Source organism: Pituophis catenifer, unplaced genomic scaffold, assembly GCF_029215685.1.
Source record: "Pituophis catenifer annectens isolate HBS135680 unplaced genomic scaffold, rPitCat1.0.hap2 SCAF_1, whole genome shotgun sequence".
In the NCBI taxonomy this organism is placed as follows: Eukaryota; Metazoa; Chordata; class Lepidosauria; order Squamata; family Colubridae; genus Pituophis; species Pituophis catenifer.
Genome location: NW_027256881.1, coordinates 242,667,036 through 242,690,801, shown reverse-complemented (window position 1 = coordinate 242,690,801; position 23,766 = coordinate 242,667,036). Strand labels below are relative to the sequence as shown.

At 41.8% G+C, this 23,766-nt stretch overlaps 1 protein-coding gene across 3 annotated transcripts in view; it reads left to right on the top strand.

Moving 5' to 3' along the window:
* The window catches only part of CUNH11orf24 (chromosome unknown C11orf24 homolog), a 37,608-nt gene extending 16,400 nt beyond the window's left edge, over nt 1-21,208 (top strand). The window contains exons 3-7 of one of the 3 annotated variants that reach the window (XM_070932406.1): nt 7,847-7,984; nt 14,627-15,284; nt 15,777-16,013; nt 17,696-17,809; nt 19,251-21,208. In XM_070932406.1, coding sequence (XP_070788507.1) covers nt 15,857-16,013; nt 17,696-17,809; nt 19,251-20,410 — 1,431 coding nt within the window. In that variant the 5' untranslated portion in view covers nt 7,847-7,984; nt 14,627-15,284; nt 15,777-15,856 and the 3' untranslated portion in view covers nt 20,411-21,208. Of the gene's footprint in view, nt 1-7,846; nt 7,985-13,620; nt 15,285-15,776; nt 16,014-17,695; nt 17,810-19,250 lie in introns of those variants that run through there. The other 2 variants (XM_070932416.1, XM_070932425.1) reach the window with 2 other exon arrangements.
* The last annotated feature ends 2,558 nt before the right edge of the window (nt 21,209-23,766 follow it).

Below are 23,766 nucleotides of genomic sequence, written 5' to 3'. Positions count from 1 at the left end.
TACTAAGAGGAATGATCCAGTAGACCACGGGTGTCAAACTTGCGACGTCACATCATCACTTGACGTATCACGACTTTTTTCCACTTTGCTAAACGGGGGGTGGGCATGGCCAGTGTGTGACGCATCTGGCCCGTGGGCCGCGAGTTTGACACCCCTGCAATAGACCACAGCTTTTGTACACAGATAGTATGCTTGATTTTGAGCTTGATTTGTGCTCTGGCCTAATAGATATCAGTCATCTAACATTCTGCTACAAGTGTGTTTATTACTCTTTTTTCTGAGATAATCTTCCTTAGGGAAAGATGAGTTTTTCTCAGATGTTTTGTCTCTTGAACTTGGTTTCATAAAAAATAGATAATTTCTCAGATGTGCTTAATCAACTGGAATCGTTTTGATTCCTAGCCATTTTAGCTAGTGATTAGAAATTCTGGAAGTTGTGGCTTTAAAGCACTTCTTAAGGGCACCAGTTAGGGGAAAGCAATTTTAAGATGCAAACTTTGTGAGCTCTTTTTTTTTTTTTTTTATTGCAAAAGTTTTACAATTACATTTTTATCCCCTTTTTCACCCCCCACCTCCCACCCCAAACTTCCCATCCTCCCTAACCCTCCCTAACCCTCCCCCCCCAGACTTCCCTATTACATACTCATAACTAATGACACTAATATATAAGCCTGAACCCGTCCCTCCCCCCTATATAATTTTTCCTCTTTATCTCTTTACATTAAAATATTTCTAATACATTATTTTCAAATAAAAGCTATTTGATACTTTCTAGTTTGGTATTTGTTCTGAACATATTCTATCCACCTTTTCCATTCCCATTCATAAGTCTCTTGTGAACAATCTTTTAAATACGCTGAAATCTTCGCCATCTCTGCAAAACTAGCCATCTTCAAAGTCCATTCCTCGATAGTAGGCAAAGCTTCATTCTTCCAATATTTACCTATCAACAATCTTGCTGCTGTTATCATATACAATATTAGTTTTATTTCACCCCGTGTAAAACCCTTAACTATACCCAATAAGAACAATTGTGGAGAAAATTGAATTTTTTTCTTCAAAACATTCTGCATGACCCACCAAATTTTTATCCAAAAAGCCTTAACTTTCCTACAGGTCCACCAAACATGATAATACGTAGCATCCAAACATTCGCATCTCCAACATTTTGGCTGAACATTAGGGTACATACATGACAACTTTTTGGGATCTAAATGCCATCTATAAAACATTTTATAAAAATTTTCCCTCAAGTTCTGGGACTGTGTAAATTTAACATTCTGAACCCAAATATTTTCCCATGTTTCCAGCATCACTGGTTCTTCAAAATTTTGTGCCCACTTAATCATACAATCTTTAACTAATTCAGTTTCTGAATCCCTTTCTAGCAAAACATTATAAAGCCTTTTAACATGCATTGGGCCTTTCTCTCTTATATGTCTAACCAATTCTTCCTCATGCAACATAATACCAGTTTTTTGGTCCTCTTTCCATCTCAGTTGTAATTGATTATATTGTAACCAAGTTAGATTAAGCCCTTCATCCAACAGTGTCTGTAATGTCTTCAGCTGCCATCTGCCCGCATCTGTAAAAAGAACCTCTTTGTATAAAAACCCCCCGAGTGACATTATATTTGTATTCCACAAAGTATGACCAAGATCCAGCCATAGCGGTATTTTGTAATCCCATTTGAGTCGGTGCTTCTTCCAAACTCTCATCAAGGAATCTCTAAGTATATGACTTTTAAATACTTTATCTACTTTGTCGTCATAAAATAAATAAGCATGCCATCCAAATTCGAGATCAAAACTTTCTGCGTTCAGTATTCCAGTCTTTTTACTTCCAAACCAATCACTTGTTAAAGTTAAAGCTGCAGCATCATAATATAACTGTAGGTTTGGGAGTTTAAGGCCTCCTCTTTCTGGAACATCTTGCATAATTTTCAATTTCACTCTCGGCTTCTTCTCGTTCCAGACAAACTTATTCACACCAGACTGCCAAACTTTCAATTGTTTATCACTTTTAAGCACCGGAATCATTTGAAACAAAAACAGAAGTCTTGGCAAAATGTTCATCTTAACTGCTGCTATTCTTCCAAGTAAAGACAGTTGCAGCTTTTTCCAGGTCTCCATATCTTTCTGGACCTCTCGCCACAACACCTCATAATTATTTTGAAACAATTTCAAATTTGATTCTGCAACCTGAACTCCAAGATATTTTACCTTAGGTACAATTTCAAAACCTGCCCTCCTTTCAAGCTCATATTTACGATCTTGTGTCATATTTTTAACTATCATTTTGGTCTTTTTTGAATTCAATCTAAAACCTGAAACTCTACCATAGTCTTGTATAATGTCATTCATCAAGATTATTGATTCCATTGGTTGTGATAGGGTAACCACCAGATCATCTGCAAATGCCTTTATTCTATAATCCTCTTGCCTTATCATTATGCCTTTCAAAATTTTAGAATCCCGTATTGTGTTTAACAAGACTTCCAATGTTAAAATAAATAAAAGTGGGGACAACGGACATCCCTGTCTTGTTCCTTTTTCAATTTTAAACTCTGTCGTCAAACTTCCATTAATAATAATCTGTGCCTTTTGCTCTTGATAAATTGCTGAGATTGCCTGTATAAATTGGTCCCCAAAGTCCATCTTTTTTAAAGTCTTTAATAGAAAATTCCAATCCACTCTATCAAAGGCCTTCTCTGCGTCCAAAAAAGCCAGCACTGCAGGAATCTGTTTATTCTTGTCAAGATATTCCAATAAGTCTATTACTTGCCTTACATTGTCCTTCATATATCTGCCTTCAATAAATCCCGCTTGGTCCTCATGAATCACCTTTTGAATTACTGGCATCAACCTGTTGGCTAATACCTTCGCATAAATTTTATAGTCTGTATTCAAAAGAGATATTGGTCTATAATTCTCTGGTTTTTTAGGACCAACTTGTTCTTTTGGTATCAAAGATATATAAGCAGTTGTCCAAGATGGGGGTATTTTACCCCCTTGTTGAATGTTACAAAATAAATCTCTAAGTTGTCCCACCATTTCAGCTTGCAAAGTTTTATAATACACTGCAGTCAAACCATCCGTGCCAGGAGCTTTGGCTGTTTTTAACTGTTTAATTGCTGCTGTTATCTCCTCCTCTGTTATGGGATAGTTCATTCTTTCCTTTTGTTGATCAGTAATTTTTGTAACTCTCTTATCATTTAAATATTTTTCTATAAGTCCATTCTGCACCTCTTCTTTAGCATATAATTTAGTATAATAGTCCACAAAAGCTTCTTTAATTAATTTTTGTTGAAAGATTTCTTTCCCGCCAATATCAATACTATCAATAGTCCGTATACTTTGTTTTTTCCTCAATGTGTAAGCCAACCATCTGCCCGGTTTGTTAGCGTTGCAAAATGTATTATGCTTCGCATATTGTAGGCTTGTTGCAACTTGTTCCGCCATAAGCATTTGAAATTGGTCTTTCAGAAGTTTTATAGCACTTCGAATTCTTTCATCTGTTGGATTTTTAATAAGTAACTGTTCTTTATTCTTTATTTCCATTTCCAACTCAATTCTTTTCTTTTGTCGGAACTGTCTATGTTTAAAGTTCATATAGATAAGTACCCCTCTCATATAAGCTTTACTTGCATCCCAAACAATTTCAATTGGAGTACCTTTATTCAAATTTATTTCAAAAAATTCTTTCAAATGCTTTTTAAGTTCTATTGTATTTTTTTCATATCTAAACAAGTTCTCATTTAATCTCCAGGAACGTCTCTCAACCTTATCCATCTCAATTTCTATCCATACAGGGCTATGGTCAGTCAAAGTTCTTGGAAAAATCTTTGTTCTTTTGGTCTTAACAAGTAGATCATTTGACAACAGGATAAAATCAATCCTAGAGAAAGATCTATGTCTATCAGAAAAAAAAGTGTAATCCAATACGTTTGAATTATGTATTCTCCAAACATCTTTTAATTCCATATCTTCTTTCATATCAAAAAAAGTCTGTGGTAGTCTAATTCTAGACTTTGCCAAGCTCTTTTTATCTAGTTTAGAATCAATTACTCCATTCCAGTCTCCCATAATTAAAATAGATCTATAGTCCCATTGCAATATTTTAGTATGTAATATCTTATAAAAATAATCCTGTTGTTGGTTGGGAGCATAAATTCCAATCAGAAGAATTGGTCCATTTGCTGTAAACAATTCAATTGCTACAAACCTACCATCTTGATCTGCTTCTATAACTTTCGCTGTTAATTTTTTATTTACATAAATAACCACACCATTCTTTTTCTGCGAAGTCGAAGATATAAAATGTGCTCCTAATTTTGAATTTATCAAATATTTTTGATCTTGAGTAGTTATATGCGTTTCTTGTAAACATATTATATCATTATTAAATTGTTTCAAATATGTAAATAATTTCTTCCTTTTCTGTGCTGAATTCAACCCATTGACATTCCAAGATAGACACTTAAAGGTCATCAGCCTCTTTCTGGAGCGCGGAGCAATATCTTTGAAGTTCATCCGAAAGCTTCGATCTCGCTCCTCCCATAGCGCCACTCTCTTGTACGGTGCTCTTAACTGCCTTCTTGTCTTGTCTTTCCTGTTGTTGTTGTTGCTGTTGTTTAAATAGCTTAGATTGAGCTCTAGTTATACGTTGATCTTTCACTTCAGCCAACTGAATCAAATCCAAAATTGGAGAAGAATCCAGCAAGGGCTCACTCAGAAAACCTCCTTCTGCACCTTGCACTGTTTCTAATTCCTGCTTAGACTGTTCTTCCAATTGCCTCTCTTCACTCTCCTTAATCTCCAAAACTGTAGATGTACGTGGAGATGGAGTTCTTTCCTTAAGTATAGTACTATAAAAATGTTGTGCCTTCTCCACGGTATTCAACCGATATCCTTCTCCCTTGTATCTAAAAATTATCCCAGCTGGTGCGTCCCACCGGAAGGGTATCTGTAAATTTTTCAATTCCTTAACAAGAAAACCAAATTCTTTTCTAGCTTTCAGCATTTTAGGAGGTAATTCTTTAAAAATTTCAAGTCGTGAACCCCCCACTTGTACAGAGGTGTGAAAAGATTTTTGCAGGATATGATTTCTAATTTCTCTATCAGTGAAATATATCACCACATCTCTAGGCAGTTGTCTTTGTCTGGCCACCCAAGAGTTGACTCTGTAGATTTTATCTATTTTATGAAATACCAAATCAGGATTAGCTTGTAAAATCTTGGCCAAGGCTTCAGAGCAAACTTGTCTCAAGTCCTGTCTCTCCTCCTCTCGAATTCCCCGAAGCCGTATAGCAAATTCCATCGCCCGAAATTGTATCATAACAATCTCATCTTCAATTCTCTGCATTTTATTGTCAACTTCATCAATTTTATAATCATTGTCTTTCATCTTAACATTAACTTCTGATCTAAATTCTTCAACTTTAAAATCAACTTTCCCAATAAATTCTACCAGGCCAGACGCCACTTCTGATATTTTTTTGGTCACCTTTTTTTGATTCTGATTCACCATGTCTTTAACTTCATTAATTTCCTGCATAAATTCCTGATGTGATTTTTGAAGTTTATCATCTATCTCCTGTTGGGATTTTTGAAATTTATCATCCAAAGTTTTAGAAATAAATTCTTTTAAATCTCCCACATCAAATTCTTTTTTCTGAGTTTGTAACTGTTGAGCAGGGGGAGGTTGCTTTTCATGTTTGTGTGTGGGGGATCCCCCCCCTGATGCCTTCCCTTCCTGCTTCTTTGAAGCCATCCTGGCTCGTGATCTAGTTTTTCTAAAGAGGGAGGTTCCTTTTCCTTTCCCTCCTGCACAAAAACTTCTAAAAAAGTCCCCCAGATTTAATCAAATAAAGACTAGAATAAAGCAAAGTCCAGTATTAAAAAGGGAGAAATTGTTGTTTCTCTTATGACAAGCAAGGCAACTTTGTAGCAACTTGGAAACTTTGTAACAAAACAAGATAACTTCACCAATCCACATTCACTGGCTCGTTAACTCTGAGGCTAGGCGCCATGTTTTTTTCTTTTCAAAGCACTTTCACTCACTCGCATTTCTCAAATTGAAAGTCAATAAAGTGCTGATACTTGCGTTTCCAAGTTTCAGGATTCAGGTAGTTTCGCTGTTTATTAAAGCCGGTTCTTTCGCTTTAAGTTTCCTGCAGCCGGCTTGTTCTGCAAAAGCAGAATCGTCCCACGTCGCCCGGAGTTTCAGCAGGCTGGAAGGGAGCCACGCCTGTTCTCTCCCCAGAAACTTCCCTGGGGGGTCACAGGGGCTCAACCAGTGCCCTGCGGTCTCTCTTCTTCAATCCTTTAGGATTTAGAAGTTTTCGAGCCGCTTCTTCGTTTCGAAGCGGCTCTACTTCCGGTTTCCTTGTCTTCGGCGTCGGCGGCGCTCTTTGAAGCTCCGCCAGCCCCGCCGCCTGTAGAGCTTTGTGAGCTCTTTTTGTTGGCATGCATAAACTACATTTTATGAGATTGGTTTATGAGCTTCTGTCACTAGATACATACAGTTTTGGTTTAACTATGCTAATTGAGAGTGGAAACTCAATATTTAAGCAATGCAATCATAAGCCAAGCAATCATATTAACCTGTCCACATAGCAACAACACTTCCGGAAGTCCCAGTTGTCATCATTAAAAGAGGCCTGTGCAGGTTGGTAAGTGAGGATGTCATGTGACCATGACTTCTGACTTCCTACTGGCCTCTCCATTGACTTTGCTTGTGGGAAGCCTGCAGGAAAGGTCAGAAATCACAATAATCTGATTGCAGGGAAGCCGTGATATGTACGTATGAGGTCCAGTTACAACTACCACGTGTTTGGCAGCATTGCAGGTTCAAATGGTTGCTGAATGAGTGGTTGTTGCTGTGAATTAGAAGATTGCTGCTAAGGTTGAAACATTTTGGAAAGATATTCAGAAATATAGTTCTTAAGAATGAATTTCCACATTAATATACTGCATACTAGGCTCATCTCTATCACAATTTTTTATACTCCACATTCAAGCTTGAAATATTTTGTATTGCAATGAGATTTTAAACAAGGAGCCCAATTCTTACAGACCTGGCTGGTTTCCTTTTCAGTAGCGTGTTTCCCCCAAAATAAGACCCTGTCTTATATTTTTTTGAACCCTGAAATAAGCACTTGCCTTATTGCCATGCCCTGAAAAGCCCGATTGGGCTTATTATCAGAGGATGTCCTATTTTGGGGGAAACAGGATACTACTTGGCATCCCAAAGGATCCCTTATCTTACTTGTAGAGAAAAATTCTGCCTGTTCCTCAGTTCGAAGATAAAATTATTTACCTGTTCTATGAGAGTATTTCTGTCATTGAAAATGCATAATGAATTCTATTGTGATTGCTGTTTTAAAAACTTCGGCCTAATGGGTTCTATAGTAGCAGATCTACTGGGAGACCTAAAGTAGTCTCTTTCATGATGTATTGTCTCAATTCTTTTTTAAAAGCCTCATTCTGGTGTAAGAGGCAGATGAAAATGCACACATATCCTAAAGCTTCGTGCATTTGAAGTCACTGGAATTTTACTGCATTTGCCACCTATAGATACAAATGCCAATTGTTGCTATTTCAAGCATCTTTTTTCTTCCAGGCATACTGTGCTATGCCAGTCCGCCAGATGTCAAGTACCAGAATAAAACATTTAGAAAGATTACCTTCCTTTTTTTATATTTTAAAAAAGAATGAAGCCTGTCAACGCTATAAATAGCTTGCTTTTGCCTTGTATAAAGTTTTTCAAATGGACTACGTCAAAGAGAGTTATTAAAGTTTCAGAGAATATATTATTGCTTCTTGGTTCTGCTTATATTGTCTAGGTGCTAAGGAGGTGACTTTGGAGCTGCTTTTACGTTGTGAGATCATTCTGTCCTGCATGGCTAGCATCAAAATTCTTCTTGCAATAGTTCAGCCAACATAGTTAAGTAGCGATTCAAATGCCTCCTAGCCCTGTGTTGGTAAGTATGAATTTCCAAAACAGTGGAATGAAAATTCTTAAAACATTTTGAATTTTATGTTTTCTTGCTGACTTAGCCAGGTGATTACATATTGCAATTGAAGAATTCAAGCCAACCAATTAAATTAGGATAATACCCTGTTTTCCCAAAAATAAGACATGCCCTGATAATAAGCCCAGTTGGGCTTTTGAGCACATGCGCTAAAATAAGCCCCCCCCCCAAAAATAAGCCCACCCTGAAAATATTTAACCGCATGCGCAGCCGTTCCCCACCATTTCCTCTGGTTAGGGTTAGGGAGACAGAGCTGGAAATCAGGTAAGATGGCAAGAGGAGTTCTGTCTTGCTCCATTTGCCCCAAAATAATAAGACCTCCCCAAAAATAAGGCCAAGCGCTTATTTCGAGGTTCAAAAAAATATAAGACAGGGTCTTATTTTCAGAGAAACACGGTAGGCAATCTGAAAAGCATTACAAAGTGTTCTCTATGACTATTGCTGTCAGTATAGGTAGTCCATGCCTTAAAACAGTTCATTTAATGACCATTCAAAGTTACAACAGCACTGGAAAAAGTGATTTATAACTGTTTTTCACACTTATGACGATGATCAGAATTCAGATGCTTCACAACTGACTCATATTTCTGACCATTGCATTGTCCCAGGGTCATGTGATCTCCTTTTGTGACCTTCCAACAAGCAAAGTTAATGGAGAAACCAGATTCACTTAACAACTCTGTTACTAACTTAACAACTGTAGCAAGGAAGTTCGTAAAGTGGAGCAAAACTCACTTAACAAACGTCTCACTTAGCAACAGAGGTTTTGGGCTCATTTATGGTTGTAAGTCGAGGACTACCTGTACATCGGAATAGTTACAATATTATTATCTATTTTCCAAAACATAATTTTAGCATGCAGAATCCAAACTGGGTAGGTCAATAGCATAAGATGCTTTGAGACATTGCTGGTTGCTTTATCTGAATGGAAACAATTTACACTTAAAATAATCTTAGATTTGTTGAGAATATTTTTTTTAATTTGTGTGTCATATTTATGAACTGCCCATTTCTCTCACGGAGGGACTCTGTACAGTAAAAATGATAAAGAAATGACTGGTAGGCTAAGTGGGCTTCTTAAATATAGGATTGTATTTTGGATAAGTAAAATGCTTGAAACAAGAGCAAATCATTACCTCTCAAGATAGCCTAATGTACAATTGTAAGGATTCTCTGCTGGTGGCAAGAATGCAGGTTCCCCACCCTTCTCCAAAAAACCCCCCAAAAAACGAAAACTAAAAGTGCTGTTCAATATAACCAGTGGCTGTGGGTCATGAACTGCGTCCCATGGTATGAGATGGGATCTCTCCCTTGCAATTTCAGAATTTCTATAGTTCTTAGTTTTCCAACTAATTAATCGATGTTCCTAACTATCTAGATATGCAACTTAATGAGAGAGAGAATAGAAAAGTGCCTAAGGATTTTCCACTGACTTTATTTCCTCCACACAAGTAATTTGTTCTTCCCCATACAATCTTCCTCACTCCCAGCTTTTATACAGCAGAGTTGAACAGCAGAGAGGGAGGAAGGGAGGAATTCAGAGCCACATGCAAGCTGCAGACTGTGCAGTGTCATTGGTTGGAAACATAAAGAATGCAGGTAGTCCTCAATTTACAACTATAATGGAGCCTGGAATTCCTATCATATGTTATGATAGTTGTAAGTCGAGGTACCCGCATGACTGCTTCAATTCTCCGTAGGAAGGGGGCGACGGTCAGACTGGGGTTGACTTCCTCTATGCAGCAGGATCGAGTTGAATCAATTTGAATAACTCCGCCCTCCTGGCCCAGTGTTTCGACTCGATCTATGCTGGATAGACGTGTCTTCCAGTCTGGACAGTTAAAACTGCTCTAATTTAGCCCTTTCAGCAATTTAAAAATGTTTTTCTTCAGCGGATAGCCTGGGATCCGGCTAGGAGGCTCAGGGCTGCCTTCAGTTCCTGTTTCCTCGTTATCGGCTTTTCCGATCGCTTTAACCCTCGGCGCTGCGTTTAAAAGGCTTATTTTTGCCTAGCAGCCTGTTTATTCGGCTTGAGCTTGTCTCGCTGCATCGGATATCGCAGTAATAGCCTTTGAGCTAGCGATAGTATTGGAGCTGCCTGCCTGCATTCCTCCCTGGAGCCTGCCTCATTCTGTGAGTACTGACAGTTTAAATTGGCGAGCCTTTGCCGCGGCGGCCATTTTTTTGCCTCACAACACTCCGGGCCTCCCATAGCTTTGCAGGGACTTTGAACTGCTTGTTAGTTTGGCGCCCTTTTCTCCCGCCGGCCATTTTACCCTTTGGATCGTGATAATGGCGGATAGCTCTCACAGGCACAAGCATTCCGGGCGTTCAGCACACCGCGCCCGCCCCATCGAGGATCCCTTAGAGGGTTCTTCCTCTCAGCCTCCCCCAGCCAAGAAGTCCAGGTCTGTCAAGACCTCCTCCTCAGCCATTCCCCAGGCAACGAGGGATGAACAACGCCGCCATAAGGCCATGGAGAAGGCCTTCTCCAAGGCCTCGGCTCAGGCCCAACCTTTTCCTTCTGCTTCAGCCTCCCAGATCCACAGTTCTGAACAGGAAGTCTGGGATCTCTCTCCAGACCGTCCACCTTCTGAGGGGCCTGTTCTACCACCTGGTAAGGAGCCGTTATTCCAGACTGCGTCTGAGGCCCCTTCATCAAGGAGTGCTTCTCCATCACCGGAGGTCGTGGTTCCTCCCCCTCAGGCAGCTCCCTCACAATGGCCTGAAGCCTTCGAGTCCATCATGACTCGTGTCATTAGGGAGGGTTTTACCCAATGTATGCAACAAGTTGGGTTTCCGGCCAGGCCTGCAGCTCCCTCTCAACAGCCTCCTCCCCCCCAACGCAAGAGTCTTGAAGACCAGTCCTATGACCCAGAACCAGAGGACTTTGAATTTTTGGAGGACCTAGCTTCCCCCTCTGAGCCTGAGGAAATGCCTGACGCGGCTCTTTCCGACGATGAAGGCCTGGCTCCTGATCAATCCCCATTCATTGGTCTCTTTAAACCTCAAATGTTCCGGTCCTTACTGTTTAAAGCTATTGCCACCACTCACCTGGGGGAAGTTCCAGGGGCTGCCTCGGCCCCTGCTCCTCTGGATCCTGCTTCAGCCTTGTTCGCTGAACCGACTGTGGCCCCAGAAACTATTCCAGCACCTAAACTCTTTCTGGATGTGCTTCGTCGTCAGTGGTCGCTTCCGGGCGCGGGCCCTAGCCCTAATAATTTGGATAAGCGCCTATACAACTCTGCTCCTGCGCTTGCGGATCTTCTTCAACCGCCACCGGTTGATGCACCTATCATAGCCTTGGCTAACCCGGGCCACCCCACTGGGCCGCCCGAAGATTCTCTCCGACCGGAGGATAAGCGAGCTGAGAAGACCCTGGTCAAGGGCCACCTGGCTGCATCGTGGTCCATCAGAGCTTCATCTTCTGCATCTTTTTTCAATCGCGCCGCCCTGCTTTGGCTCAAACAGCTCCAAGACCGTTTGCCACGCTCAGACCTCAGGGCTCATCAAGACATCAATAAAATTACGGCCGCTCTAGAGTATTCTGCCGACGCAACTCTCAATGCCACCAGATTCGCGGCCAGGGCCCTTGGTTCTTCTGTCACCTCTCGCCGCCTGCTCTGGCTCCGGAATTGGCAGGCTGATATGCGCAGCAAGTGGCAGCTAGCTTCAGCTCCCTATTCCTTCGGCAGTCTCTTCGGTCCTCCTTTGGAGCCTCTCCTGATTGAAACACGGGACAAACGCAGGATTCTTCCTTCGCAGCACAGGCGGTCGGATTCCCGCTACTTTCCCTATCCCCGGCCTCATTCCTTTCGTGGATCTGACTACAGCTCTTCCCAGTCTCGTTTTCAGCGACCCGCCTCAGCTCGAACCCAGCATTTCGAGCCTCAGGTTAGATCGGGCAGCAATCAACCACCGCGAAGGCCATTTCGGGGAGGACGGGGTCGTTTCAATAGGAGAGGTAGATAGATCTCCTGATAGGATTCCAATCGGGGGTCGTTTGTCCCTTTTCTACAACCAGTGGCTCTCTTCTATTTCTGATGCCTGGGTTTTGTCAACTATCCGTTCAGGTCTCCTGTTAGAATTTATACGGCCCCCCCCTCCTGTTTTTATTTCCTGTCCACTTTCTCGTGATCCGCAAAAACGGTCCTTGTTGGCCGCGGCAATTGACCACCTTCTGGCCATTCGGGCAATTGAACTGGTTCCCCTTGACCAACAGGGTGAGGGGTTTTACTCCCGACTATTCATAGTTAGTAAAGCCTCGGGGGGTTGTCGGGCCATCCTGGACCTTAAGGCCTTGAACCGATACATAACTTACCGCCGGTTCAAGATGCATACCCTTTTCTCCATCTTGGAGTGTATTCGCCCCGGGGACTTTCTTTCCTCCATTGATTTGACGGAGGCCTACCTCCATATTCCTATCCACTCCTCTCACCGAAAATTCCTTCGCTTTCATTTCAGGGGTTCTCACTTTCAATATAGGGCATTACCCTTCGGCCTCTCTTCGGCCCCTAGGGTTTTTACTAAGGTCATGGCCGCCCTGATAGCTTGCATTCGGTCCCTTCCTATCAGACTACAGTTTTATTTGGACGACATTCTCATCCTTTCTTCTTCTCTCTCTTCTGCTCGTACTGACCTCTCTACTGTTCTTTCTTTCCTTCAAATTCACGGGTTTTCAGTTAACTGGGCCAAGAGCCACTTATCCCCGGCCACTCGTATCATTCACTTGGGTGCCTCTATTGATTCAGTTTCGGGCCTAGTTTTCCTTTCTCCGGATCGCCAGGCCGACATTCGGGCCTTAGCTAGTGAGTGTAGTAAGGAGGGAACGATGTCCATCAGGAAATTATCCTGCCTGTTGGGCAAGATGGTTTCCACCTTTGGAATTGTTCCCTGGTCTCGCTTACACTGCAGGGAGCTACAGTGGCTCCTCCTACCTTACCAGCGCTCCGGACGGAGCTCCTCGCTGTCTCGCATCCGCCTCCCTCCGATGGTCGTCTCGTCTCTTCGGTGGTGGACTTCAACAGCGATTTCAAAGGGGAGCTGTTATACGGAACCTCCTCGGCTAGTCCTCACGACGGACGCCAGCTTGACCGGGTGGGGCGCCCACCTAGACCATCACATGGCTCAGGGCCTGTGGTCCTTCCGGGACCGTCAGCACAATATCAATTACCTGGAATTACGGGCCGTGCGTCTAGCCCTCATCCACTTTCGACATCTAGTACAAGGCCGGGATGTCCTGGTCCTTACGGACAATATGTCCACCAAGGCGCACATAAACAAGATGGGGGGCACTCACTCCAAGGCTCTTCTTGCGGAAACCATCCTCCTGGGTCGATGGTCCGAAGCTCACCTTTCCTCCATCAGGGCAGACCATATTTCCGGGACGGCGAACGTACAGGCGGACGCCCTGAGCCGCTCCAGAATAGACCACGGAGAATGGAGCCTGTCCCCCTTCCTGTTTCAAAGAATTACCCTCCGCTTCGGAACTCCGGTACTCGACCTTTTCGCCTCGTCGTCGAACCACCTTCTCCCGAGGTACTTCTCTCGCTTCCCAGACCCTCAGGCAGAGGCCACCAATGCTCTTCGCAGTTCTTGGCCTCGGGGACTGCTTTACGCCTTTCCCCCGCTGCCCCTCATCCCGAGGGTCCTCCGGAAGATGCTGGAAGAAAAAGCAGAACTCATTCTGGTGGCCCCTCACTGGCCACGCCGACCGTGGTATGCGGACCTGATCTCACTATCGGTGGCCCCTCATTGGCGCTTCCCGAACGACTCGGTGACTCTATCGCAGGGAGCACTTCTCTACCCGGATCCCGCTTGGCTCCATTTAACCGCCTGGAGGTTGAGCGGGAGCTCCTAACCTCCAAACGTATCCCTCCTGAAGTCATTGACATCATGCAGGCTGCTCGCCGGCCCTCTACTAACAGGATCTATGGAGCCACGTGGAGTGCCTTCGTTTCCTGGTGTCACCGATCTTCCATAGACCCTCTTTCTGCGTCTGTCATCCAGGTCCTCTCCTTCCTCCGGGACGGCTTCCATTCTGGTTTAGCGCCCAACACTCTACGCCGACAGGTGGCTGCTCTCGCCTCGGTCCTCTCCTGTGGTTCTCCGGATTCCTTGTCACGCCATCCCTTCATACGTAATTTCCTAAGGGGGGCGACTAACCTCCGCCCTCCTACGGTCCATCGTTTTCCTACCTGGAACCTGAATAAGGTTCTCACGGCACTGACAGCTTCGCCATTTGAGCCTCTCCGGCAGGTTTCTCTCCGCTTCTTATCATTCAAAGTCTCCTTTCTAATCGCCATCACTTCGGCCCGCCGAATTTCGGAACTGGCTGCCCTGTCCATCCGCAGCGACCTCTGCATATTCCACAACGACAGGGTTGTCCTGCGGCTTGATCCGGCATTTCGCCCAAAAATTAATTCGCTGTTTCACAGGGCTCAAGAGCTCGTTCTACCGGACTTTTGTCCTCGGCCATCTCATCGTTCGGAGCGAATTTGGCATCGTCTAGATGTTCGTCGCGCCCTTCGTATTTACATCGCTAGAACGGCGCCCTTTCGCAAGACAGAGGCTCTTTTTGTCTCATTCCAGCCAGAATCTATTGGGGCACGAGTATCAGGACCCACCTTAGGCCGGTGGATTAGGGCCACCATAGCCACAGCCTACCAACAGTTGCAGCTGCCGGTGCCTCGCCATGTTACCGCCCATTCGACCAGGAGCGCTGCCACCTCAACGGCTTGGGCTACGCAGGCCACTCTGGAGGAAGTCTGCAAGGCGGCTACGTGGACTTCCATCTCCCCATTCATTCGACACTACCGGGTGGACGCATACGCATCAGCTGACGCGGCTTTCGGCCGCCGGGTTCTGCAGGCTGTCGTTCCTTCCTGAGGTCCTTCGGGCCGAGGTTTCCCACCCTAGTGGACATGAGGCTTTGGTATGTCCCCAGTCTGACCGTCGCCCCCTTCCTACGGAGAATGGACGTTGGTCTTACCTGATACGTCCGTTCTCGAACAGGAAGGGGCGACGGTCAGCCCCACCCTTGGTTACGGCCCTCAGGGTTGGTCGGGGAGGGTGGTTATTAACTCTCTCTCGTTTCAGGAAGACACGTCACCTTTCGCATACGCCCTCGCCGAAACACTGGGCCAGGAGGGCGGAGTTATTCAAATTGATTCAACTCGATCCTGCTGCATAGAGGAAGTCAACCCCAGTCTGACCGTCGCCCCTTCCTGTTCGAGAACGGACGTATCAGGTAAGACCAACGTCCATTTTCTGACCTTTTTTTTTTATTTTTGCAGCAGTTGTTAAGCAAACACTGCAGTTGTTAAACGAACCCATTGTCCACAAGTATTGGCAAGCAATATCATAAATTGTGACTGTGTGACACTGCATACAGCCATAAAATGTGGGCTGGTTGTTGAGTAAACACGTGACCATGGAGTGGGATGGTTGGAACTTTGAATCTGGGTCGTAATATCTTTTGGGGGGGTCTGTTGGAACTTCAAACGGTTGCTAAATGACTGGTCGTAAGACAAGGACTACCTGCACTCTATAAATGTGAGCTGCCCGCTGCTGTTGAATTGGTTGCATCATTTGACTTACAACATTTGCAGATATTTAACAGTTGTAAAAACCTTTTTTTTAAAAAAAGAAACTAGAAAGGAAAGAAGCAAAACTGTTAAAGAAGCCTAAATATGCCACATTAAGTGTTTGAAAAATGCAATGTGTCTTTTTCATTTGGCAGATTGCGTCAGTCAATGTCCAAGAGTGGCTGGTAAATCTGGAAAACGATTTCCAAGTTCCCTTCCAAGTCCAGCCTTGAAGATGAGGACCGGGGTTGTATTTTCCCTGTTGCTTTCTTTATGTTTGTCTGATCACGGGAATTCCATTTTAAAAGAGAGTGGTGCTGAAATAGCACACATATACCCGCTCAGTAATGAAAAGCATTGTGAACAAGCTTGTAAAGGCTCAACAGATGCAGGTCAGTTTACCAATATTCATTTTAAATGTTTTTCTTGGGAGATGTAATGTCCTCGCCACTTTCCATTGTTGTAATTATGGTTTCTATAAATGATAGCTAAATTATTTTACTGCATTAGTTAGATCGGAAGCAAGCCATTATTTTCCCAGGGAATGATGATTCTACAAGGGCTCAAATCTAGAACAGCTTGTGTGCATTCCATTAGTTTAAACAGTTGTTTTACATTGCTTAACCTGCTCTCTAACCAGATGTTTCAAACTTTGATAAAAGCTCATATCTTTCTGTCTCCCTTTCACCATATTTACCGTGCTTTGGGACCTGCAAAGCCCTTAAAATCAAAATTGACCTTAGGTTCAGAAATCATTCCATCCAATACTATGTAAAAGTAAGGACTTGAAGAGTTAAATCAAGCCTGACAAAGATCTAGCTTCTTTTTCCTCTTTCTACAAAGTCTTTGGGAAGATGTTGACCCATTGTTAATTCCATGTCCCCTGCTATATTTCAGCCCAGTAGCCCACAGATTGTCTTCTCACAATCTTATAGCAATTTTTAAAGTCACTCTTCATACCTTTAATTCTCCTTCTGTTCAAGTTCAGTTGCCCATAACCATTTGTTTTTTCTATGCCAAGATGTGTTCTTCTGCAGACAGCTGTTCAGTCTAGTTAGTCCAGTGGTGAAATCCAAATTTGTTTACTACTGGTTCTGTGGACATGGCTTGGTGGGTATGGCTTGGTGGGCGTGGCAAGGGAAGGGCATTGCAAAATCTCCATTCCCACCCTATTCCAGGGGAAGGATAATGCAAAATCCCCATTCCCTCCCCACTCCTGGGGGAAGGATATTGTAAGATCTCCATTCCCACCCCACTCTGGGGCCAGCCAGGGGTGGTATTTGCCGGTTCTCCGAGCTGCTCAAAATTTCCACTACCGGTTCTGCAGAACCTGTCAGAACCTGCTGAATTTCACCCCTGAGTTAGTCCAATGTTACCTGTTTCCATCAAGTTTTTCAAGTTTGTGGGTAAAAGATACTAGGAACATTTGCACAAAATAATATTTTGATTATTTTATCCCTGGCTGAAGTACAGAACAGACATGTCCTTTTGGCTATATTTTCTGTCTATTTTCCTCTCTTTAGTTAGATACCGGTAATCAGGGGGAAAATTAAATAGCTGTTCAGTGCCAGATCCCTTGCACTGTTTAACATGGAAAGCTTACTGAAATGTTTTAACTAATACTGCAGTGGACATTTTCCTGAATAGCATTTGCTTATAAATAAGTACAGTATATAGAATCTTAATCGTAAGGAAGATGTTTAGTGGATAAATACAGTGTGATATAAAATATTTATGGGAGCTCCATTTTAATTCCAGTTCCAAGTGATTGCTGAAACAAAATGGTCACAAAAGATTTGTGGGGAGGAAACAGATGAAAAACTGAAACAGAAATGGATGGTGGTCATTTAACTTTGCTAAAGTATAAATAAATCCTTGTTTCAGGAATTCAGCCCTCCTTACACTGGCCTTACTTTTAGCCTTATACATTTTGTGTCATCCCTGATCCTTTTCAGGCTGGCTGAGTAGTTGGAACTGTATCTCAAAGCATCTGGGAGGAGCTAAGTTGTCTATTTGTTTTTCTATACATTGTTTGACTTACTCCAAATGATGTTATTTCTTTACGATTCACCAGATAATCCTTATTGCTGGTCGGTGCTGTATCAGAGCCACTGTGTCCTTCTCCGCTGTCCTCAACTAAGTGCGTGTCAGAATACCAGCAGACAAGATATTAAAGAGCTAATGGGAGGTAATGTGGATTTAGCAGAATATTTTTGGTTTTAAAAATAATTTATAACAAGCAAATGACAATTTCACAAGACTTTTATATATACCATTTTATATATACTTTTATATATACCATTCATATATTTTTGGAGTTTAAAAGTAGCTCCAGAAGAGCCTGCCACTCACATACACACCCCAGGCCGGGCCACCAAGATTGAAAGGTTGGGGACCACCGCTCTACACCACACTCTCTGTTCTAAGTGTGAGACCATTGAGCTAGGGAAATAACCTTGTAACTGACTGCCCATGTGTTTCTAATGGTCAGTACTGCATAGGTTTTTTTGATCCTCAAAAGATTTCCTGCGTTTTAGCAACTCCGTTAGATGGAATAGATTCCTGAAGACAACAGTAGTATAGTATAGATCTTTTTCCCCCTTCTGTTTAAGCACATTCCTCCCCATTTCTTTTAAAATGTCTTTCTCTCAAATATTTAAATGAACTAAATTATGATTTTCACATTTATATGCTTAAAGCATGAAGAGCCGAAAGAAAAGCAACTGGTATCCCCAGAATTAGTCCCCATGAAGTATCTAAGATATCCCTTTGTTCCAAACCCTCAGTAAAGGTATTTGAAAAAATTCACTAGGAACTACACAGGCATTGGCTCCAAAGGGACATCTGGTGTGTTTGAGAAGTGTTTTGCAAACAGGGAGGGCACAACCATATTTGTGGGGCGAACTCCCAAAATACTATTATTATTAAACTTGTATGCCATCCAACTCTCAAACAACTCAACATGAGGACTTTTAAAGTTCTATTGCCCTGTGCTGTGCCTAGGGCAAGAATCAGCTGATTGTTCCTGTTCATTGTTTGCCTTCAAATTAATGACCTTTTGAATGTTCTGCCAGCCAGATGTGGATGAAAACAACAAATTTTAGAGTAGCAGCTGCTTGCATACACCTGACTTTTTTATCAAAGCTATCTGCTTTTGTAGATGCAGAATAGCCCTTGCCACCTGTTTAGGTAAAAAAGATGATTTACATGGCCAGTTATTAAAAATATCTCCGGAATTTATCTCCTTAATAAATAGTATTATATGTAATATATATATTAAAATATATACTTCTTTCTTATTCACAATAATTGCTCCTGAGCAGATTCTAACATTAAAATTTCTAAAATACATTTAAAAAAAACAAAAATGATTTAAGAAATAATACAAAAAAATAGAAAGCTACCTGAACCTATAGGCATAGAATGCAATCAATTCAAAAGTGCTGTGCACAAATTCATACATCCAGACAGATAAGTAGGTGTGTGGTGGCTGGGATTTTCATTCATAGTAAGCAAATTGGGGACGAGTCAGTTATCTTTTATGTACCATTCTTGAATCTTGTCTGTTGAAACTTGTGCATGAACATTTTTGTTGGTTCTGATTATGGGTCTGGTTTTTGTTTTTTAAGAATTTGTGACTCGTAAAAGAAGAGAACATGATGCACCCCATGAGATAAATGATACAGGAAATGTGAATGAAGTGTTAGAAGTGCTGAAGAGTTCCAAATCAGTTCAGAAACCCACAGAAGTGCCTCTTTTAATAATATCAAGGACTATAATGGGAGCTCCTGCAGTAAACTCCACAAACAATGCCAGTTTGGCAAAACAAAATACTTCCAGTTTGAGAACAACCACTGCCAGCCTTGTGAACACTAATGTCTCCCAAGATGTTGCAGGATCAACAGCCATAATCAATATTAGTAATAGCACAACTAAAATCCAGAATACTTATACTGGTAGCATCCTAAATAACACTCTAAGTATTCCAAGCAACCGTCCTTGGGTAACTCCCACGAAAGGAGTAGACAGTACTACTGACATTGCAAGTACTACAAAAGCAAAAGGGACACTAGAGAGTAAATTAATATCAGGCGTACCGGAGAAAACAATATCAACAGAACTGCTTACCAGGACTATGACAACCACTGCTTTGACTACAATAGCAACTTATCCATCGCTTCCCACAACTCTCCAAAAGCTGCATAGAAGTAGCATTCCTGCACCAGTTAACATTGGAAATGGTTCTCAGTTAGCGGTAAACTCATCTACAGTTGCATCCACCCTCGCGGCGTCAGCATCAACAGCCAAAAGCATGTTTCATACAGTTGCAAGTACAACCATGGCAGCAACTTCTACAGTAACAATAAAGTCAGCTGAATTCACAACAGTTACAACAGACAGGATAAAGCCTACTTCAGATAAGGTAATCCCCCCTCTGTTGACTAAAGCTGCTGACATTACCACTTCACAGCAAATATTGTCTACTAGTCAACCAGTGAAGGGGACAACCTCTGTACAACCCTTGTCAGTGGTCCCAAGTACAAATCCAAAAATGTTATCCAAACCAACAAGTACAATACAAAGCAAAACCCAGAAAGATCTAGATAGAGAAAATAGCTTTCGACAAGTAGACGTCAGTTTGCTTTTAGCAGTGCTTCTCTTTGGTGTTCTCTTTTTTGTAACAATTGTCATCTTATTTGCCATACAAGCCTATGACAGCTACAAAAAGAAAGACTACACTCAAGTGGACTACCTGATCAATGGGATGTATGCAGACTCAGAGATGTGATGAAATATATGTAGAATCTGATGTGAAAGCAATAGAAATGAAAAGAAATATCGTATCCATGCACACAAATAGAAATCCGAATCTATATCTGAATGAACATGACTTGATTGGGACAAGTAGAAAGGTAACGGTGGCTTGTCGTTCAGTCCCCTGTTTTGCCTATAAGACCACCTGAAAGTGCTTCCAAATTACTTTCTGTGCAATGAAGGAGAAATGCCATGTATCATGCTTTTAAAGTACTTTTTTTAAAAAACCCTCATAGTTAAAGGGTGCCATTAATGTATTATTTCTCAAGCCACAGTATTGCTTCTGTAGTGCTGGTTTTGTCTGCTAATGCCAAGTGGGGTTGATGTGGTGAGTCTTCCCAGGTGGTGTCTTCCAGATTCCTGAGGTTGTTTTTCATCCCCTGTTTACAACAAATGGAGAAAAGGTGTTTTGTTTTTTTACATGCCAATTTTCCTGAAAATTCCAGCTGGCATGAAGGATGTTAGCTGTTAATGCAAACAAACGGCCAAGGATTAGCAGCATTAGCATAATGGAACAGCACAAAAGAGTGCCAAAATCTTTTGGGACCGTTTCCTTAGGTATGATATGCTTCATTTAGGTACATTTAAAAACCTTCCTAGAACTGCTAAGCACTCTCATTGCTTTGTCCTGGGGGGCAGCATTTGTTGTAAGGTTAGAAAATCTAATGGTTAAAAATGTATTTACCATAATCTGTTTAATGCTATGCTATTTCCAGTCATGTTGATTCTGCACCTTTTATATGATTTTATTTTTGTATCCATTCACTTAAAAATTGAGGCCTGAAGTCAATGTCAAGCTTTGTTGGCTTTGTTTCTTCCCTCCTAGATGTCTATTTCTCACAAGCATTTTTATAACATGAATTCACATGGCAATTCTATTATTTTTCTCCAAAGCTCTCAATATCTTTTTCAGCTTGATCAAAGCATTCGCAGTCATTTCCTTTCGGTAATTTTTCCAAACTCAAAATCTCTTGGTTCCGGTGTTTTATATATGACTTCTTATATGACAGTATATTAGTTTGTATTTTAATAATACTTGTAAAGATGGACCCGTGAGGAGGCTTAGAACTCCTTTAAAACCTCCATCCATCTCTTGATCCATTCAGAAAGAAAACATTGCCCCTCTTTTGATGATCTTTTATATTTTGCTGTACACATTTACATCTTCAATTGCCAAAGATAATGGAATAATCAAGCCTTAAAAAGCTACTTTAGTGAGGAAACTAGCTAGACAGAATTTGCTTAAAACATCTACCAGGAATCTCTAAAGAAGCAAGCAACAATTATCTAGGTTACATAAATCCAATAGCAATTGTTCAGATGTTTGCTGTCTATTTAGGGGAGCTTAGCATTTCCTGATTAGCTTGAAGTCAGTTCACACATGATTTGAATTTTCCAAAATCCTAAAATTTGTCTGTAAAATTCCAAAGGTGTAGAGTGACCTGTTAAAGCATAAGAGTTTTGAAAACATTAAAGTTACACTTAATTCCACAAGAAAGGAGAGGTGGCTGAAAACCTTGTAGTGTACTTTGGTTATCCCCAACAGGACAGAAAGAAGGGTGGCGGATACTACGTTCTCAATAAGCTTAAGAAAAAGGCAGGAAGAGGAAAGATGAAAGCAGCCATTGCCATCTTTTTAAGTTTCTTTGCGGGTGACCCCCCTCTGCACCAAATTTAGGGGAAACCTCCCATCTCTGTGCTTAATTTGTATTTTCAAATGTTTCTTGCATCTCTAGAAATGAGCCAATAGGGTATGCTGTTGAGCCGTTCATGAAACACAATTCCATCTTTGAACTGTGTCAGAGGACTTCCAAATCTGAGCTCCCACCCCCACCCCTTGCCCATTTCTCTTGTGCTGCTGCTCTTATTTACCAGTATTTAGCCAAGACTTCTCTTCTACCACCATAAATCTTTATAAATTATGTTTGAGTTAGACATACCCTACCGTTGCAGTGAGAGGATCCAACATCCTGCTGACCCCAATTAAAGTGAAGTAAACTATTTAGATAGGAATGTGCAGCTATTTTAAAAAGACATAAATGGCAAGTGTTTACATACATGCTTTGCTCAGTATCAAAAACAGATCTACAAAGCTGGGACAGGCAGAATTATAAAAATATAATTATATGTTCCCACCTTCCCAAGCCTAGAGAGAGTGCTTAAGGATCAGGGAGACTCTGGTTCAACTTGACCTTCAGCCACAGAAACTCACAGAGTGACTTTGAGATGGTCATTCTCTTTCAGTCCAGGCTATTATCTGTTAAAATGAAGACAGATCACAATATGAGACACCTTTGAGCTTCTGGAGGAAAGGTGCCATATAAATTAACAACTAAGTTGACATTTTAAATTTGTGTTAACAATTCACGGTCTGTAGAAGGATAACCCTGGGTTCCAAGAAACTTGCAATCTGAACTTCAACATGCAGAAAAACTGGAGGCAGGAATAAACATGAGAAGAATATGCAGCTGTTTGGCTCACATGTTCCAAAGCTTGTTCAGAGACAGAGTTATTTATACATAGGCCAGCCAATAACAAAATTCTGATAAAATGAAGTAGCTTAAATGTTTCACAATAAAATTAAAATGCAAATTAAAATACAAGAACAAAAGAGGACAGCAGGCACCACGGGGAACCAAGGAAAGAGAGAAATCCCAAGTGCCAAGAAAGAGGAGGAGAATTTCAGGCGCCAATTCATTTAAGCCCAGCATATTTTAGAAATGTTGTTTTTCAGGGTCACTTTTGGAAAATAATAAACTAATTGACTAGCTCTTGGAATTCCTCAGCCCTCCCTTATTAAAACAAAAGGGAAAAAAAGAAAGATTAAATCAATAAAGCTAAAACAGAGTTTACATATTGGAACAGGTATCAAAAAAAAAAAAGAAAGAAAATATTTTGCTCTGTATCAGAAAACATGGGTGCCTGGCAACCTTCTCTAAGGGAAGGGTCTTTCCCCACTTGGATTAAAATGCAAGACAAATCTTTTCCTGCGTGCCCCTGTGATGTTGCCTTCATCCTGCCACTAACCTTAACTGTCCTGGTATTACAGAGATGATTCTTCTCTTAAACCGATAACCTGTGTCAGTCTCAAAGCCTGCACATAATGCCTGCCAGATGTCAGCAATGAAATCAACCTGGCATTTCAGGCTGGTGTGGGCAGAGGCTGTCCTGGCAATCTCTGGCCTTTCCCTTTTAGTGGCAATCTTCTTCGTAAAGCTGAAAGTCCAACTCTTTCAGATCAGGCTCTTCTAGCAAAAGCCAAACTATTGAACCAATGCATTGGTTTAGTGCATACTGCACAGCTCAAATCAGGACGGCATCATGTCATGG